Source organism: Trachinotus anak, unplaced genomic scaffold (assembly GCF_046630095.1).
Source record: "Trachinotus anak isolate AG129_WGS33_773 ecotype Australia unplaced genomic scaffold, CSIRO_AGI_Tana_v1 ptg000013l, whole genome shotgun sequence".
Classification (NCBI taxonomy): domain Eukaryota; kingdom Metazoa; phylum Chordata; class Actinopteri; order Carangiformes; family Carangidae; genus Trachinotus; species Trachinotus anak.
Window position 1 is genome coordinate 19,211,666 of NW_027273864.1, and position 16,582 is coordinate 19,228,247.

Consider the following 16,582-nt stretch of genomic DNA (forward strand, 5'->3'; position numbering starts at 1 on the left):
TAATAAATGCATATTCTTAAAAATCATGAGCACGGATAAGGAGTATTCTACAATGAGATATAACTTGAAGAGAGATTATCCTGAAATGTAGTCTCAGGATCTATCTAAATTCAACCATTTATTTACCATTTTTTAACATTCAATATTTTTAAAAAAATCATTAAACTTTAACATTTTTATTTATTTTATTTCTATTAATTTTTTTAATTACATTTTTTATTTTTCATGGAAGTCATATTTATAATGTATGTAATGTAGGTGTATTTAACATTTTATATCATATATTGTATCACCATTATAATGGTGTTCTGCAGGTCTGAGTATTATATCACACTATAATTAATAATGTATTGATATAAAATTGCTGTCTCAATATTACACACTGTCCTTACCAAGAAAGAGGCTTTGTGGTCAGTGCTCACTGGTGGATTTAGCATTAAGCTGCATTCTTTTAGTGATGGTGGAACTGACAAAGTGCTGCCCTCTCTTGATTAAATTCAGAACAACACACTTTGAATAACTCAATAATAGGGGACTGAAATAATTTAAACAGAAATGAGTGTGCATTTAACAGAGGAAGGACGGCCTCATACTTAAAACAAATACTTTCTGAAGTTAAAAATAACAGTTGGTTTAAGCTCTCTAATCAGATATAAAACCTTTGCATCAAAGGTCCATGGCTAGTGCACATTATGCAGTTGTTTCCAGATTCTTTTAGAGTTTTTTGTGCCTTTTTATGGGAGGCACTCAGACTATATTGTGGACTATTCTCAGGAAGTTTGCCGCTTGGCTCTCCTTTTTAGTCCAGTAAGAATCAGAAGTAAGACCAGGAACGATGTCCCCTCCTGTAGTTTGGTGCATGTTTGAATGCTTCCCCTTTCCAGCCAGCATGTGCCCTCATTGGTCCTGCTCCTTAATCACCAGCAAGTCACCTGAATGCTCCCTATCAGTGTTACGCTGCCATTGTGTACCTGTCAGGGGAGGGTGGTGCTGGGCTATGTTGTGCTACTCTGATTACAGGATGCATGGCCCTGTGCTGCCCCAAGCAGGAGAGCTCTTTTTTTATGGGAGCAGGTGCTATTTAAGTAGGTGGCTGTGCCCTGTCGGCTCCTCGCTTCGACCGTGTCCCTACTTTATTCTTCACTGCACGGATCGTCTCGACATCATAAGGAGGAGGAGGAGGAGAGGGGGGGGGGGGCATGTTTGCGGGAGGGTACGCTGGTGGCCCCCGGGGGCCTCCTGGCAGGTGCAAGTCCAGTTACTGTCCTCCTGAAAACCTGCAGATCCCCAAACCAGCAGCGCCAAGCAGTGGTGTTCGGAAGAGCAGCAGCAGTGGCAGTGGCAAGATGCTGTCTATGTCATACAGCGAGAGCATCCGGAGTGGGATCAACCGCTACCACTCAGACCAGGGGCTGAATCAGCCGCCGGCCAGGCCCACTGACCAGGCTGAGCTACAGAGACTTCGGGAACAGAGAGTTGCTGCTCAGATTAAGAACATGGAAGACTTCCTGAAAATGAATGGCCTGGCCCTGGAGGAGTGTGTGTCCTATCAGACAGGCATGAAGTACAGGTAAGAGAGGGGAAAGCTTGACAGGGACTCAGATACTCATGAGATCTGGACAGTTGTGAGTGCTGAAAATCAGCAGGTGAGAGCGGCTTTGTGGTCGAAGGTGGTCAGATACTGACCCACCTTGTGAGTGATCGTGTGGTTTTTGTTGGCGTTTGTTCAGTTCATCTCAGAAGCCAATACTTTGTACCGTCGCTACTTTTTATTTAGATATTTGCTGTCATCAGAAACAGATGAGCAGTTAGGAAAACATTTCTCTACCTCTTCTTTGTTAAAATCCTTACAGACTTGCTCTGTCCTCTGGTCAGACTGCACTCATGCAAAGGTACTGGGGCTCAGGTTTTATTTTAATCATCTAGGTCGGTGACATATTTGCCAAACTACATGGGAAGGACAGACTGCTCCGTAAGGAGTTACCTGGCCCCTTAAAATCTCACTCAGATATTTCTTTCCTTTTCCCCTTGATCATGTAGATACTCTCCCTTCTTCTCCAGCTGCACTTTCCTATTTACTGTACAGAGAATTCTGCCTCATAAAGACAAACATAACTCATTACTTGAAGCCTGGTCAAAGCACAGTTGAAAGGTTTGAATAATATACATGTAATAATAATAATAATAGATTAGATATTGTGTATGATATATGATGACTGTAATATTGGTTTAAATATTGGCTTGATCGGAGTGAGCGTTTGCTGGTCTTACTCTAGTCTTGTGTTGTCTGAAAAATGCATTGTTTCAAAGCTAAAAACAAGGCTGTTTAATTTGGCTTATTCAAAGTTTTTTGGAGATAAAAGGATTTTACAGTCACAGTCATATACAGAATTGTCCATACTATATCGAGGTTTAGTTGAATTTGTCATTACAACAAGCTTCATTTCAAAAATCAAAAGCTAAGACTTAAGTTTTTATATTTATGAATCTTCAAAAATTATTTACAGATGCATTACTAATAAATATGAAACACCCCGCCAGTGAGATAAGAGATAAAATTTGAAGCATTTGCCTTCTTTGTGCCATCAACACAGTGACAGGAAACTAAACAGGCTGTTTTATGGACTGTTGCTGTTGAGCCAGTGCAGCAGGCTTAGCGGCTGTTGTGTTGACTGATGTTGTTATTGTCGTGGACATGGATAGCTTTCATCAAACACAGGCATGGCTGCTGCTGTTTTTGACTGAGACCAGTGACTAGAACGTAGATCTAGTTGGCTGCTGTTACCATGTCTGGGGTGACCAAGCTTTACTGTTGTCTGCAGGCAGTGTTGTATGTCACCGCTGCTGGCATGTTACCTTGCCCATAGTTACCTCCGTGGTGTGTAAAGCTCAGTCACTGGCCCATGACAGGCTTGGGTGCAGCTTTGTGAGTGTGCATGTGGAAAGGGAGTTTAATATTGCAAAGAGCATGTGTGGTTTTTCTTCATTTACAAACCTCAGAGAGCCTCCTACACTATCAATACTGGTTACACACCATCAACACTAAAGCTGTCTTTAATCCACCTCATTGTGTTGCTTCTGTTCAATCTAGTGATTCTATTAACAAATCTACATGTGATTTATCATATTTCTTTGTGGTGTTGTATTTAAGCAATGGTATTGGTTTACCACAGGAGTATTAGCTCATCTGGCAGAGGAAATCCTGCCAGGATCTGCTGTTTCTTGTATCATGATCAACCGCAATTCTGTAATTAGTGCTGCAATTGGGTCAGTAAGTACATGCAACCTCTGACTCAAACTCATCATTATTTCAGATGTGTGGTCAGGAAGGAGCATTGCTACAAAGCCAGATTTAACCAGCTTTGCAGTGCCATTACCTTTTCTCACAAACTTGGCTAAAAAGTCTCTTTTTTTTTCTCCTGCTTGCAAGTTTGCAGATACTGTTTCAGGAAAGAAACACAGACTTCCTAAAATACTCCATGCTATTAAGGGGAGGTACTGTTTTACACCACAACCATGTTCTAAATTAACTTAACTGACAGTTCTTCAGTAACACATTATGAATGGTCTTTCTACTAATGCTCAGATACTGGTCAGTGAATGAATATTAGCAGGTACTAAGCTACCCTTCATCCTAGCAATATCAATTTTCTTGATTATGAAGGTTTTAAGGTTGTAAATATCGTGTAACTTGATGTAAGGGATTACTCTATTTCTATTATGTTGCCCTTGAAACAGAATACTACCACTCAGCAGCCCATTTGGACAAACCAGAAAACTTTCCCTAGTGTGCATGACCTCCGACTGAACAAGCCAGGCAGTGGGTAAAGGAGCCAGCTAGAGTTCAGTCAGGCGAGACAGGAAGACTCATGTCTCATGTTAGAGCTATATGGAGGAAGACCTGGGGGAGTATAGATTTCTGGAGTGACTTAACACTAATGGACATTGTTATGACCTCCACTTAGGCATTCATACATGCAAAGCTATGTTTGACCAAAACTGTTTCTTGATGTGTCTTTTCTTAAGCTTTCCTTTGCATTGTGGAAAGCTTTGATGTGCAGGTGGAATAACTTTTTTGAAACCATTGCTTTGACAGCATAGATGCATTACTCATGTTTTGGCCACTAGGGGGCAGAAGAACATCAAAAAAAGCTGATACACACACAGTGAACACATCACAGGCTCATTAATAGGCTGTTTATGTATGCATAAATGGTAATGGTTAGGTAGTGTGCAATGCGTTTACCTTGACCCTTTTTTGGGGAACATCTACCTCATAGAGTTGATTAGAGTTGATAGGCTTAGCTTCTTAGGCTCGGCCACACAGTAAGTTTGTGGGCAGTAAACATAAATAATGTACTAAAAGCGACAACAAAGCTCTGTAGAGCTTCAAGGGTGATTTTTTTAAATTTTTTTTGGTTATTTCAGCACTTCTACAATAGTTATTTAATTCACTGTTAGCCAGGAAAAATTGTGATTAATGAAGGCTAGAGCTGCAACTAATGATTATTTTGATTATTGATTAATCAGATAATTTCTTTTCCCAATGATTAGTTTAGTCTAAAAGATGTAAAAAAAAAAAAAACAAAAACAAAAAAAAACACTGAAAAAGTGTTTATCTCAATCTCTCACACCTCTAGATGATATATTACAACATCTTGTTTTGCATGACCAGTGGTGCAAAACCCAAATATATTTGATAGAACTGCAATGGTATAAATCAATCAGTGAATCAACACAAAATTGATTATTAACCTTAACTATTTTTATAGTCAAATGTAGTCATTTTTTAAGTGAAATCAAATATTTGCTGTTTCATGCCTCTCAAATGTGAGTATTTGATGCATTTCTTTGTTTATGATACTAAAGTGAGTATTTTTGGGTTTCGGACTGTTGGCTGGACAAAAAGAAGAATTTGAAGAAGTTACATTGGGCTGCTGGACATTATAACAGCCATTTTTTACTGTGGTCTGATATTTTATGGATACAATAATCGATTATATAATCTGCAGATTGATTTATAATGAAAACAACTGTTAGTTACAGTGATAGAAAACAGAGAGAAGCAGAATATCCTCACATTGGAGGAGCTGCAACTAAAGAGTGTCACAACTCATTACTTAGTCAAGCTCTAAACATCTGTTAAGCAAGCTGTAGAATGTTTTGAAGTTCTAGAATGTTCAGTGTGTTATACTGTATGTTACAGTGGTCAGTGGAATGTGGTCATTGGAACACTGAGTAGTTCTCTGTTAATAGCAGCTGATCTCCACTAGATGGTGCAGGTGTTCCTCTTTAGCAGCTGAGCAGATACAAAGTACCACAAAATTCAAATTCCTCACACTGCACTCACTGCGATCATGAATTCACTGAACACAGCGAGAGCTTCGAGCACTCCCACACTGTTGAACAACCTGTCCAGCTAGTTTCAATATTTATCTGTCTCTATTGAGCGTAGCCTGGTATTGGAACATGAGCAAGTCATGACTAAATCCATTAAAAAGCAGCCTGTCACAAGGTGGCAGCATGGAGGAGTGTTTCTTATTTCTATTATTTTGTTAGTTATTACTTTAGTTCACTGCTTCTGCTTCAAAGCCTGATTCAAACATGTATTCTTAATGTTCTTACATGCGTCTCTTTCTTTTCCTACTCACACACACTTTACCAATGTTTTTGTCATTTCTCTCTAAGATACACTCACAAACCTTTGGGTGAGAACATAAATCTGCATTAAACAGTTATAATATTACTAAATCTCAGCAGTGCTGCAGCCAGGGCGACTGTGATGTTTTTCCTGAGGCAATCCCCTACTCAATGGCTAAATTTAGCAACAAACTCGTATCCACAGCTGTAGCTGGATACAGCTGAATGGGCTGCAGCCTAACCTGTTCATCCGCTGTTTTATCTCAAGCCCACTGCCTCTCAGTCATACTAATTTGATGAGAGCTGCAGAGATGGCTATACTTAATCTTGTCACCAGTGTGGGACATGATGTTTAGGTATTTGGAGTGATATAGATTTGGTTTCCAGTGGTGACCTCTCCAGTTCCTCTTAGAGCTATCTCTGGCTGGCCTAGTCTGACAGCTTGTCAAAATGTTCTAGTCAGAAATGGAGTGTGGGCACAAGAGGTGGGAATGCCAGAGATTACACAATTCTGTTTTGTTTTAGTTGATGTTGTATTTCAGTGTAAGTGTCTCTCACTTACTCTTACTTGCAGATCAGCTAGATATACTCATGGTCCCTACTTATAGCTTTTTGCATTATTTTGAGATATCTGAATTTACCATGAGTTTGAATTTCCACCTTTTATTATGCCACAAGATAATTTTGACATTAAATTGTGTCATTAGCCATTGTCATCACAGTGATTTACAATGTGGCAACTTTCTAATTTGTAAGCCTTTGTTTTCGGTTGTATCACACCATAGTTTTTCCTCAGCTGTCTGGTTTATGTCAAGAAGTGCAGCCTTGTCACACATATAGTCACTGTTACTTTGAATTGACAAGAGGCCACTAAATTCCTGTGAAATAAGAGGTCTTTGAAGTACATCTCCTCCCAGTGTTAATTTCTATAGGTGTAATCAATATCATGATCACCATTTGTTGGATGGTTTTTCAAATGGTGATTATGTCCTGGATAATCAGGTTTTTGTATTGATTCTTTTTCAATTTAGAAATTGTTGATTCCCCATGTATAACACTAGGCCTGTAGAAACTTAGAGTACCTTTTTACCAGTTTTCTCCATCATCATATTGCTAAACATTAGCTGGAAGCACTGTTTAGGAACGTGTCCTATGTAATTAGGCATGACTAATCATGCCTTACACCTCTGTTAATTCTCATGCCTTTCTGCAATAACCGTGTGTTTTTTCTTTGTCTTAAAGCGTGTGTTTCTGTGTGTATGTTAGTGTGCGTCATTGGTAGCTGCAGGAGGATTGCTCTGTACTGAGTATGAATATCCAGTAGTGACAGGAGGTAGGAGGCCCTCTCCACTGTCCTTAGCCCTTTAGACGCTCAGGCTTTAGAATTGTGTGGTTGTCACTTTGCATCCCATATAAGTTGTTACTTAACAACATTCAGCACATATTTCCTAAACTGTCAAGTTCCATCTCTGAATAACATGTGAAGTTTTGTTTGTTCTCCTAGGGCCATGGCTATTGCTTTCTTTCCCTCATAAACTTCTCATTACATGTCAGAATGTACTGCATCAGTGTTAAACTTGGCATAAATCCTGATCTGATTTTTTTGTCCATTATGGTGTATTATTATTATTTTGGGCTTTTGTGCCTTTATTATAGAACATTATGGTGTTTTCACAATAAATTACAGCAGGTGTTGAGGCAAAAGAGAATATGATGGATGTAAGCCTTAACATGCAAGTTCCTGTGTAGGGTGTGGTTAGGGAATATTTATCCAAAGCGTTTCTAAGCTAAGGTTATTCTGGTGAAGAGGGAAAGTTCATCAAAGCTTTTAGTACATTTCTGTGGTTTTGTGGCCACTCTTACAAATTTAATGCGGAGGGAAATTTTCTGTTTCACACTTGACTGATCTTTCAGAAATGCAGAAAAATCAGGTCCTGACTGGGTTTGATGCAGGTATTATTGTACTACAGTGTATAAAATGCACGTACTGTTTAAAAGTGAAGTTTTTTTCAGCTTACTTTCTCTTTAATCAAATTAATCAAATTTCCTTTGATTGCTTTGTTGTACATTTGATAGGAAACTCATTCCTCGCTTTTCACATTTCTCAAGGCACCATAGAATCAGCTGATGACATATTGGCCCCTATATTTATTGGTATTATCATTGAGAATACATAATATCCAGTCAGGCTGGATTTACCTCCCCAAAACTACAGTTTTGACCAAATTTTTCACTGTACAAACAAATCTACGCTTGTCTTCTTATTCTGTATTTGAGTGTTTTTCTGTCTTTCCGTTTTACTTCTTGGTCTCTGCTGGTAAGAAACATACACGAATTTGTGTATATTATGACCTACAAGCAAAAGATTAGAGCTGGTTTAATCTCTCAAAATGGTGAGGTCACAGATTTATTGACAGCAGTCTGACCAAATTCTAAAGCTGCCTTGTTTCTATACGTTCTACACACAGAGGCCATTCAGGGTCACAGAATCAGCAGCCAGCAACAGAATGGGAGCATCTGTTTCATAAGCTTGGTTTAACCCCTTTTATCTAGTATGTGTTGGGACCATCAAAAGCTTAAGCTTACATGGCATTTGCTGTAAAGCGATGGGTAATTGGCTCCAAACAGTCATTGTTGGATGTCAGAGCTATTGATTGTCAAGAACATAACAATACCAGTAGATTTTCTGAAAATGGTTCTCATTACATTTCCAATCGGTTGCTCATTTGCAATCTGTTCTATATAGTATACTTTACCTAAATTTTATACCAAAATTGTGTGAGTATGTACTAGTAAATGTACTTGTTTTTGAGGTATTCTCACTCAACCTTACTGATAGGATAAAAGATAGGATAACAGAATAAAATGGTATATTAGTAAAGATATGAAAGGATATGCAATTTCATATAAATATATTTACATTTACTCATTTGGCAGATGCTTTTATCCAAAGGGGCTTACAAGTGAGGGACATCACTAGGTGCAGTAGGAGACCTTGGCCTAAGTACTATATCTATTTAATAAAAAAATGTTTACATAATTGATTTTGTCAAAGACACATTAAAGATCAATAAAAGCTCAAAACATAGATGAGCAACCTGACCCCAAGAACATTTTCAGTGATGTTCAGCTCAATAAATCAGATTCTAGAGTCTAGAGTTTTGAAATCATGAGTTGTAATGATGATGATTTTAAAGCTTAAGGGTCTAGACCAGGTCTCTTCACCCGTATTTGAACTCAAGTTTCTTAAAACAGTCTGGACACAGCATGTCAGCGTGCCAAGTGCAAGCATCCGCATCTTTCCACTGAAATGCGTGCAGTAGAAAGCATTTCTGCCGAGCAATGCTTCTCTGTGTGAACATTCCCTTAGGTATGACAAATGCACACAGGCAGGCGGGAGAATCTTCCGTTGAACAGGACAGATTATTCCGCTCCTTCCACTCACTCTCTCTTTCTTCAGATTAGTGAGCGAGCTCCCTGGGACTGTGTAACTCAGCCCTGTTAAGCACACTTTGTTTTACAAGCTGTGATGCTGAAATCCCTACATGGCTGTTAGGGAACATATTCACTGAAACTCACACGTGCATGTACTTCATCACATTGTATCAGAAGCACCTTTTTTTTTTCATAGATATTTATCTGGCTAAACATTGCAGAAATACTGTGTATGTTCACAATTTTCCCATATTTAAAAACAGCTTATTTTATTACAGAGCATCTTTAGCTTAAGCCAAAAGGCATCATTATGACATTATATTACATAAGAGCAGGGGTTCCCTGTCCTTTATTTTTTGATTGTTTAAGCTCTCCTGCTCTGTTAGATGTGTCAGCAGGGACAACTGAAACGACAACTCCTCCTGAGCCCTGCTATCTGCAGGGAATCTGTCATGTTCACTGGAGAATTAAGAATTGCAGCACTCGCTGCTCACAGATGTGACCTGTGTCTGTCTTCACTCTTCTGTTTCCTCATGAATTCCCAGAATCACTGAAATAGTATTTAGCCTTTGCCTTTCTACTTTATTTGTATTTGTACAACAGCTGTGTAAAACCTCCAATTCCTCAATTGAGATCATTCAGATCAGGAATAGTTTAAGAGTTTTTCTTTGACTAAAGTACGTAAATGTTATTTTTTGCTTTAGTTAATTACATCCTCATGACAATGATGAAACAGTCAGCCATTAGAAATGTTTAGACACAGCCTTAGGATGCATTAAGCTGCTAGAAAAGCATTACTACATCTGTCGATCAACACTTCAAGCTGTCTGACCTCACATCACTTTCCATTAACTCCTTTAAGCCTGTTCACCCACTCACTTACACAAGCACACACACACACACACACACACACACACACACACACACACACACACACACTCCTCTGCCTTCCCAACCCCCATCTCCCGGATGTTATCCCTTTCACTCGGTTACTCAAGTCCTCACTAATGCTGTTCAATTAAACTCACAGTAAGTGGAACTTAAACCTCCATTGGACAGCTGCTCGACAATTGCACGATACAACTGTGCTCATTCTGTCTGCGCGGTTATACACGACTAACATTCATCACCTGCCACAAATGACCGTCTCCTGGCCTGTTGGCCCCAGGAGAAATTTCCTTAAGTTAACAGAGAGAGGTGTGCAGAGAAGAAGGCTGAGTTAGAGTGAAAATAAGAAGCTGACCTATCTGTGACTTAATATTCATGAGTATAGGTTATTCTTTTTACCCAGGTTGGAGGACTCTGTTTTCAGATATAATACCCATGTTTAATTGCAGTTTTCCAAGGATTTCTCTTCAGGATGTGTGCACTAGTTTCTACAGAGGGCTGCAGGAAGCCAGTTCTTGATAAACTAGCTTGGACAGATCAGGCCCTGCACCCTACAGCATCTCTAGATGCCAGTTCATGTGCCAATCCCAGCTCGATGGAGGTCCCCAGACTGCCCCTGAGAACAAATTAGTGAAAAACCGCATGAGTTGTTCACTGTGGGGACAAATGTCAAATTTGGGAGTCCTTTTCTCCTTTCAGTTGCTAAAGGCTCACTGTATAGAATTGATTGAAAAAGGCTGTGCCTATTTTTAGAGCTAATGCTGCCATGGTGGGGAGGGAGCACTGCTCATGACAGTACCCCACAGTACCTCTGTGGTCAGAGAAGTTTCTAATGCTCTGTCGATCAGAGCTGTTGTCTTCCCCTCCCTGCCACTGTGCTCCCTCGCTGCAGTGTGTGGGCTGTAGTTTGGGAGAGGTCAGTTGTCTTAGCTGAAACTCCTGTACCACGAGGAAGGACTCCAGAGGCTTCATTATAGTATGGCATCATTGACTGCCAGAACCCTGTCCCAATCATTTTAATTGTGTGTGTGTGTGTGTGTGTGTGTGTGTGTGTGTGTGTGTGTGTGTGTGTGTGTGTGTGTGTGTGTGTGTGTGTGTGTGTGTGTGTGTGTGTGTGTGTGTGTGTTCTGCAGGTTTCTGGTATTGGTAATAAGGGATGTAGAATTGACGATAAGAGGGATATATTTCCACAGCTCGTTTTTACAACTGCTTGCTTGTGTTTACAGTATAGCTGCTGGGTTACATGGTGAATTTGGATCTCAGTATTGTTGTCCTCAAGTCTTTTTTTCCTTTCTCCGTCTATACACTCCTGAACAAAGAGCACTGCTGTTGTTGGTATGAATTTTACTCTGCTGTAGTCGTGATCAGTGAAACACACATTTTCAGCCGTATATATACAGCTTTCCTCTCCTCCTCCCCCGCATGCTGAATGAAGTGCAGGGCCCTATCAGTGCTCTGCATTCGCTCACAGTGATTGAGTGTCTGAGAAGGATTTTAGCAGCTCAGTAGAGTTTTGGATAACCACAAATCAGGCACTTAATCAAAGCAAGGAGGAGAAGGCCACGACGCAAGGGAAGACATTGTGATAATATGTGGAGTGGGAGGAGATGGATTTCTTTTCTTTACACTGAGGTTTGTTCATCACTGCTTTCTAACAATCAGCTACACTCACCATTGGAACTGATTTGGTTGGATTTGGTTTTCAGGTATTGTTCAATTGTTTCCCACTGCATTGATACAAACATTATGAGCATATTCTGAGTCACCCTACTTTGTGCACCATAAACACAGTGTCACTAATTAGCAATTTAACAGCAGCACACTAAGGCATTACGTAAAGATCAGAGTTTCTTATTTTTAGTTCAGCATCCTGTGTAACTGATGTAACTTGTGACTAACAATGAATAGAGGCTCATTCCAAATTTGCTCCAGCAGACTCTGCTGGTTGAACACAAAGCAGCTCATGGTTCAGGCCCTTATTGACTTGATAATAGTGTTGAGAATGGAAACCCTGATGGAAGTGTGTAAGCATTTGTTCAGAGTAGCTTTGACTCCGGGTTCACTAGCAGGCCAGGAGGCAGCGTGTCCTCTGCTGTGCAATTTAATGTGTCGTGCTAGTTAAAACTTCAGTAATGACATAAACGCAGAGGTAATTTATGGAACATGTTGTGGCACGCAGATGAAACGCCTCCCCTTCAGCCATGTCATGACTGTGCTGCCAGAGTGTCACATGTTGATAAGTGGGCACATGTAGAACAAGGTCACAGGTTTCTAACAAAAGAAATGTAAAAGGTTTCACTAACCATCCTTTCTGGTGACAGCAGTAGGTGTAGACTCTTAAAATGTCGGTCAGGCATGCTCACAGTAATGCCTGCTAACATTGGGATCTTTTTCAAGAGAACTATACATGTCGTCATGCAGTGATAGGGTGTCTGTCATCTTTAGTGATCGTCTCTTCTGTTTATCTGGTCTTTGGCTCCTTTTTTTCTTTTCCAGATATAGTCAGAAGGGATGAAACGCATGCTGTCAATCTGAAGAAAGTTGGCAAACGTGTCTGTTCTGAATTATTAAATCATAGTAAGTGTGACAGGCATGCCTTATTGGATTGTGCATATTTGTTGCTCACTCTGTTGGAATATTTTTGTAGCTGTTTATATCTCCTAGTGTATTTATTAATTACAAGGCGTTGGTGCTTGTATCATTTTTATTTCAGACATTTTCACAAGACTGTTAAAGTGAATAAAGATAATAAGCAGAGAATATAGACTCCTGCAGTGTGGTTTTCATCTCATGGTGCAAGACGTAAAAAATGGTTGTTCTATTGATTCAGTTTGGTGATGGATCACTAGTCTGTCGGATGATGCATGCTTGTATTGATTACTGTACCTTGCATTGCACACCAGTCAATAAATGTGTAGATTTTCAGATGGAGATAAGTCAAGGGTCAACAAAGGAGTTATATAGTGTGGTAATGACAAGACATCAGTCGTCACATGGTTTCAGTAGCCATGAAAAGCCATGGCAGGGTAGGGCCCCAAAGATATGCTGCTTATGCTTTAATAATACCAATACTTGAATATTATTAGGCATGCCTTAGGGTGGATGTTTCCATTTCTAGCTGGGGCTTTTGGATTTTTGTCAGGCATGTTAGGCTTAGCATGGATCACAAGACTGACACTGTATCTGTGCAGCCTGAGCGCCTCTCTCTGGCCTCTCCCACCGCTCAGTACCTTCCACACGACTTCTGGGGGGCCCTGAAGCATAGGGGAGTGAATTGTGGCGTCACGTTTCCACGGCGGTGGTGGCGTGTGCATGGACCATACCCTGTCATTAAGAGACTCTGACAGACAAATGATGGAGGGAATGGCACCCACTCCAGACCTGTTCTCCAACACCCTGACCCAAAGTGCAGGACATAACTCTGCAATGGTGACAAGAGCCCATTGATTTTCCCTGCAGGTGTCCTCTGCCGGTGCTGTTCATATTGATGCAAACAAACATCCAGTGTAGTGTTGGAGCTAGGGCATCCCTTCTAAACTCCCCGCTCTGTCTTGGTTTAAATAAGGAGCATTCAAATGGCTCTCTTGAGCTTGGCTTGTCTGCTCTCTGCACACATTGTGAAATTTAAATCAGATTTCAGTTGAATTAAACCACCTTTCCCCTCAGGGTTCTATTTAAGTCCAGGGACCAAAAGGTCATAGCTCCAAGAATAGGGCTGTCAGTTAGCAACAGCCTGTTTGCTGGATTCCTTTGATGGAGGCTGCTTCTTCGACTGCTTCACTATACATGACTGCTCCTGATGGCATCTCTTTCAATTATCTCCTTGGCACACTAGCTGGTCCACTCAGATAAGCTTCAGTATTATATTACTGCAAGCGGGTGTCTCATCTACTGTCTCTTCAATCTGAAGCCACCGTTGCGTTGAGTCCAATTACTGTGGTGTTTACTTTCAGCCTCCAACCATTATCATATTTTTACTGTTCACTGTTACCTGCACATACTCTGTTCACCTAAGAATGCTATTATTGTTTATCAGACTAGTTTCTAATAGCCAATAATAACAGATGTTTTATTGTAGTTGGCTAGTCCAGCGTTATCACCTTTATTATTTCTCTGTTGATCAAAAAGAAATTACTCAGTTGATAATATGCAACATTCAATTATTTCTTTTAATCACTTCCAATAATCGAGTTTAAGAACAAAGACATAAACAAAAACACAGCATCTCAGATATGTCTGTGTCTGCCTTTGACATATATTGTCACAGATAAAGTTACATAATGAATATTTCATGGGCAGTTGAACAGACCCACGTGAGAGTCCCCTTTTCTGGGGCCATAGGCTATTGCAAAGTCCTGACCAGTGAGCATGCAGCTTCCCCCCTTTCTCCTCACAGAATAAACTACGTTAAACCACACTGCAGGGTAACAGACGGACAAAGAGGAACACAAAAAATTCACTACTGTTTTTTTTTTTTTTCTCAAGAGAGCTGCTGCAAACACAACAGATTTCAATGCTCTCTCACGCTGCTGTAGCTCTCTGAATATTCCTCCTCATAGCTTCTCTTCATATCCCTCCCACCACATTCCCTCCCTCCCTCCCTCTCTCTCTCTCCTCCCATCTCTTGCCTGTGTGCACCGTGCCGCTTTATGCTGAGCACAAGGCATACAGATGTAAGTTTAATCCAGGCAACGGTCAGAGCTGGGAAGTGAATATGAGGTTGCCCTTTTGCTAACATGCAGTAGTATTCAGTAGAATATTCAGCAGCCAGCGCAACTGTCAAGGTGGGCTCAGAGAGGGAGATGAAAACCTCTTGGAACTGTCTGTCGTGTTTTATTCTCTCCTTCTCTTTGTGTGGATCTGTGCATTTCCACTCTTAAAGCTTGGAAGCAAGAGGTGTTATCTCTGGCACTGAGCTCAGCTTTGAAAGGAAATTGCAAGACTCTAAATCTGCCTGTCAGCCTCTGATGAGCCTCTGATTAATAGATAAAGCGAGAGAAGAACAGCTGGATGAATCAAGGAAAAACTTGCAGAGGGAGATCCGCACAAGCCCTGCTTTTTTTGGACTCTGGTTTGTAGAAGATTTTGATTCTTCTTTTATTTTCTGCATTGCACTGGAACTGCGTTTTATGTATCTGAAGTCTGCAGTGATTGCAGATTTGTTTGTCACACTAGCTGAGGCAGAAGCGCTGTAATGTTGTGCTTGGATTTGGACTTCCTTAGAGAGGATTTTGTTTTCACCTGATCAGCGGTCCTTCTGTGTTTGAATACATTCTGATCTGCCCTCCCACCCCTCTGCCCTCCTGTTTTTTTATTTATTTTTTTTATTGAACATTGTGAGGCGGTCAGTCACTTTAAGCAATTGGGAAGTGGTACACAGGTTTTGAGGCTGGATTCGGAGTGTTTGCATCCTACAGACTGAACAGTCTCACATTCTTTAGTGGATCCTCAGACTTTCCACCTTTGGGACTATCTGCCGTTGGGACAGACGGTCAAAATCCAGGATGCAGGTGTCATTAGTGTGCACGGACCATCGTGGGGGGGTGAGCCGCAATACGGAGGAGCGGCTAAACCGACAGAATGCCAACAGCCCCAACACAGGCACCCGCAGCAAGTTCAGAGCAGTGGCAATGGTGGCTCGCAGTCTTGGACAACTCTCTGTTCAGAGTGTGCCTTCCTCCAGCGAGCAAAGCATGAAGACTGGCATGAAGTATAGGTAGGGCATGTAAAAACTGTCAACTGGTAGCTCTAAATTTGGCCCCAAAATTTTCAGACTAATATTAAGCATTTAAAGGAATCTTAAACTGGAGGATTTTCACCTCCTGGTATAGTATATTTTAACAGATGACCATCAAATACTTTGGCTCATGGTACAATAAATCACAGAGAAGACGGCCTGTTTTTCCACTTTGGCATAGACTAACTATTGTAAGCCAGTTTATCTTCCTGACGCCTTTCTGTCAAAAGTGCCAAACCCCACCAGTTTAAGATTTATGACAGTTAACAGAAGTGCCTCATCATGACAGTAACTAATTAATACACCTCCCCAAACTTTAATTTGTCTATCAAGTAGGATCTCAAAAATGGCTAGAGCTTTGCAGTAATTTCATCTGATGTTTGTATTGAAGTGCTACACCTAAGTGGTTGGCATGTAATTTGAATTTAGTTAGTGCCAATGGATGTCTAATCTTTTGTGTGCAGGAGCCAACATACAAAAACAACAGAGTGCAGTAAGCCCCATTTGTTCAGGTTTAATGGCAAAACTAATTTGTATTTTCCCAGATTAATCTTCTAGTATTGTTCTCATAAAACCCCATTTCTGTGTTTGGTGACCTTTGACTGGTCTTAGTCTTGAATTTCTTATAGTGTGGGTTTATATTGATAATTATCACTGGAGTTGTTTATTTAAACATATAGCAGATGTTCAGATTTTCTTGGTCATTAAATCAAAAGCAACATAAGTCAATTGTCATTATTAATCTTTTTGTCATATTAAAGAGCCTCTCTAATTGGAAAGAGAACAAACATTGACACTTTGCATAATGACAGCTTTTGCCCACAACATTGTATGTTGATGTGATGCTGCATTGAATATTTATCCCACCTCTTCAATCAGATG

General features: G+C 40.4%; 1 protein-coding gene across 4 annotated transcripts in view; it reads left to right on the forward strand.

Annotated features, from left to right (window-relative positions):
• Positions 1-16,582, forward strand: part of kcnab2a (potassium voltage-gated channel subfamily A regulatory beta subunit 2a) — an 83,862-nt gene that overhangs the window by 37,247 nt on the left and 30,033 nt on the right. Inside the window, exon 1 of one of the 4 annotated variants that reach the window (XM_071494496.1) lies at positions 1,230-15,679. The exons of the other annotated variants lie outside the window; for them this stretch is intronic. Coding sequence (XP_071350597.1) covers positions 15,468-15,679 — 212 coding nt within the window. The 5' untranslated portion in view covers positions 1,230-15,467. Of the gene's footprint in view, positions 1-1,229; positions 15,680-16,582 lie in introns of those variants that run through there. 4 annotated transcript variants of the gene reach the window in all.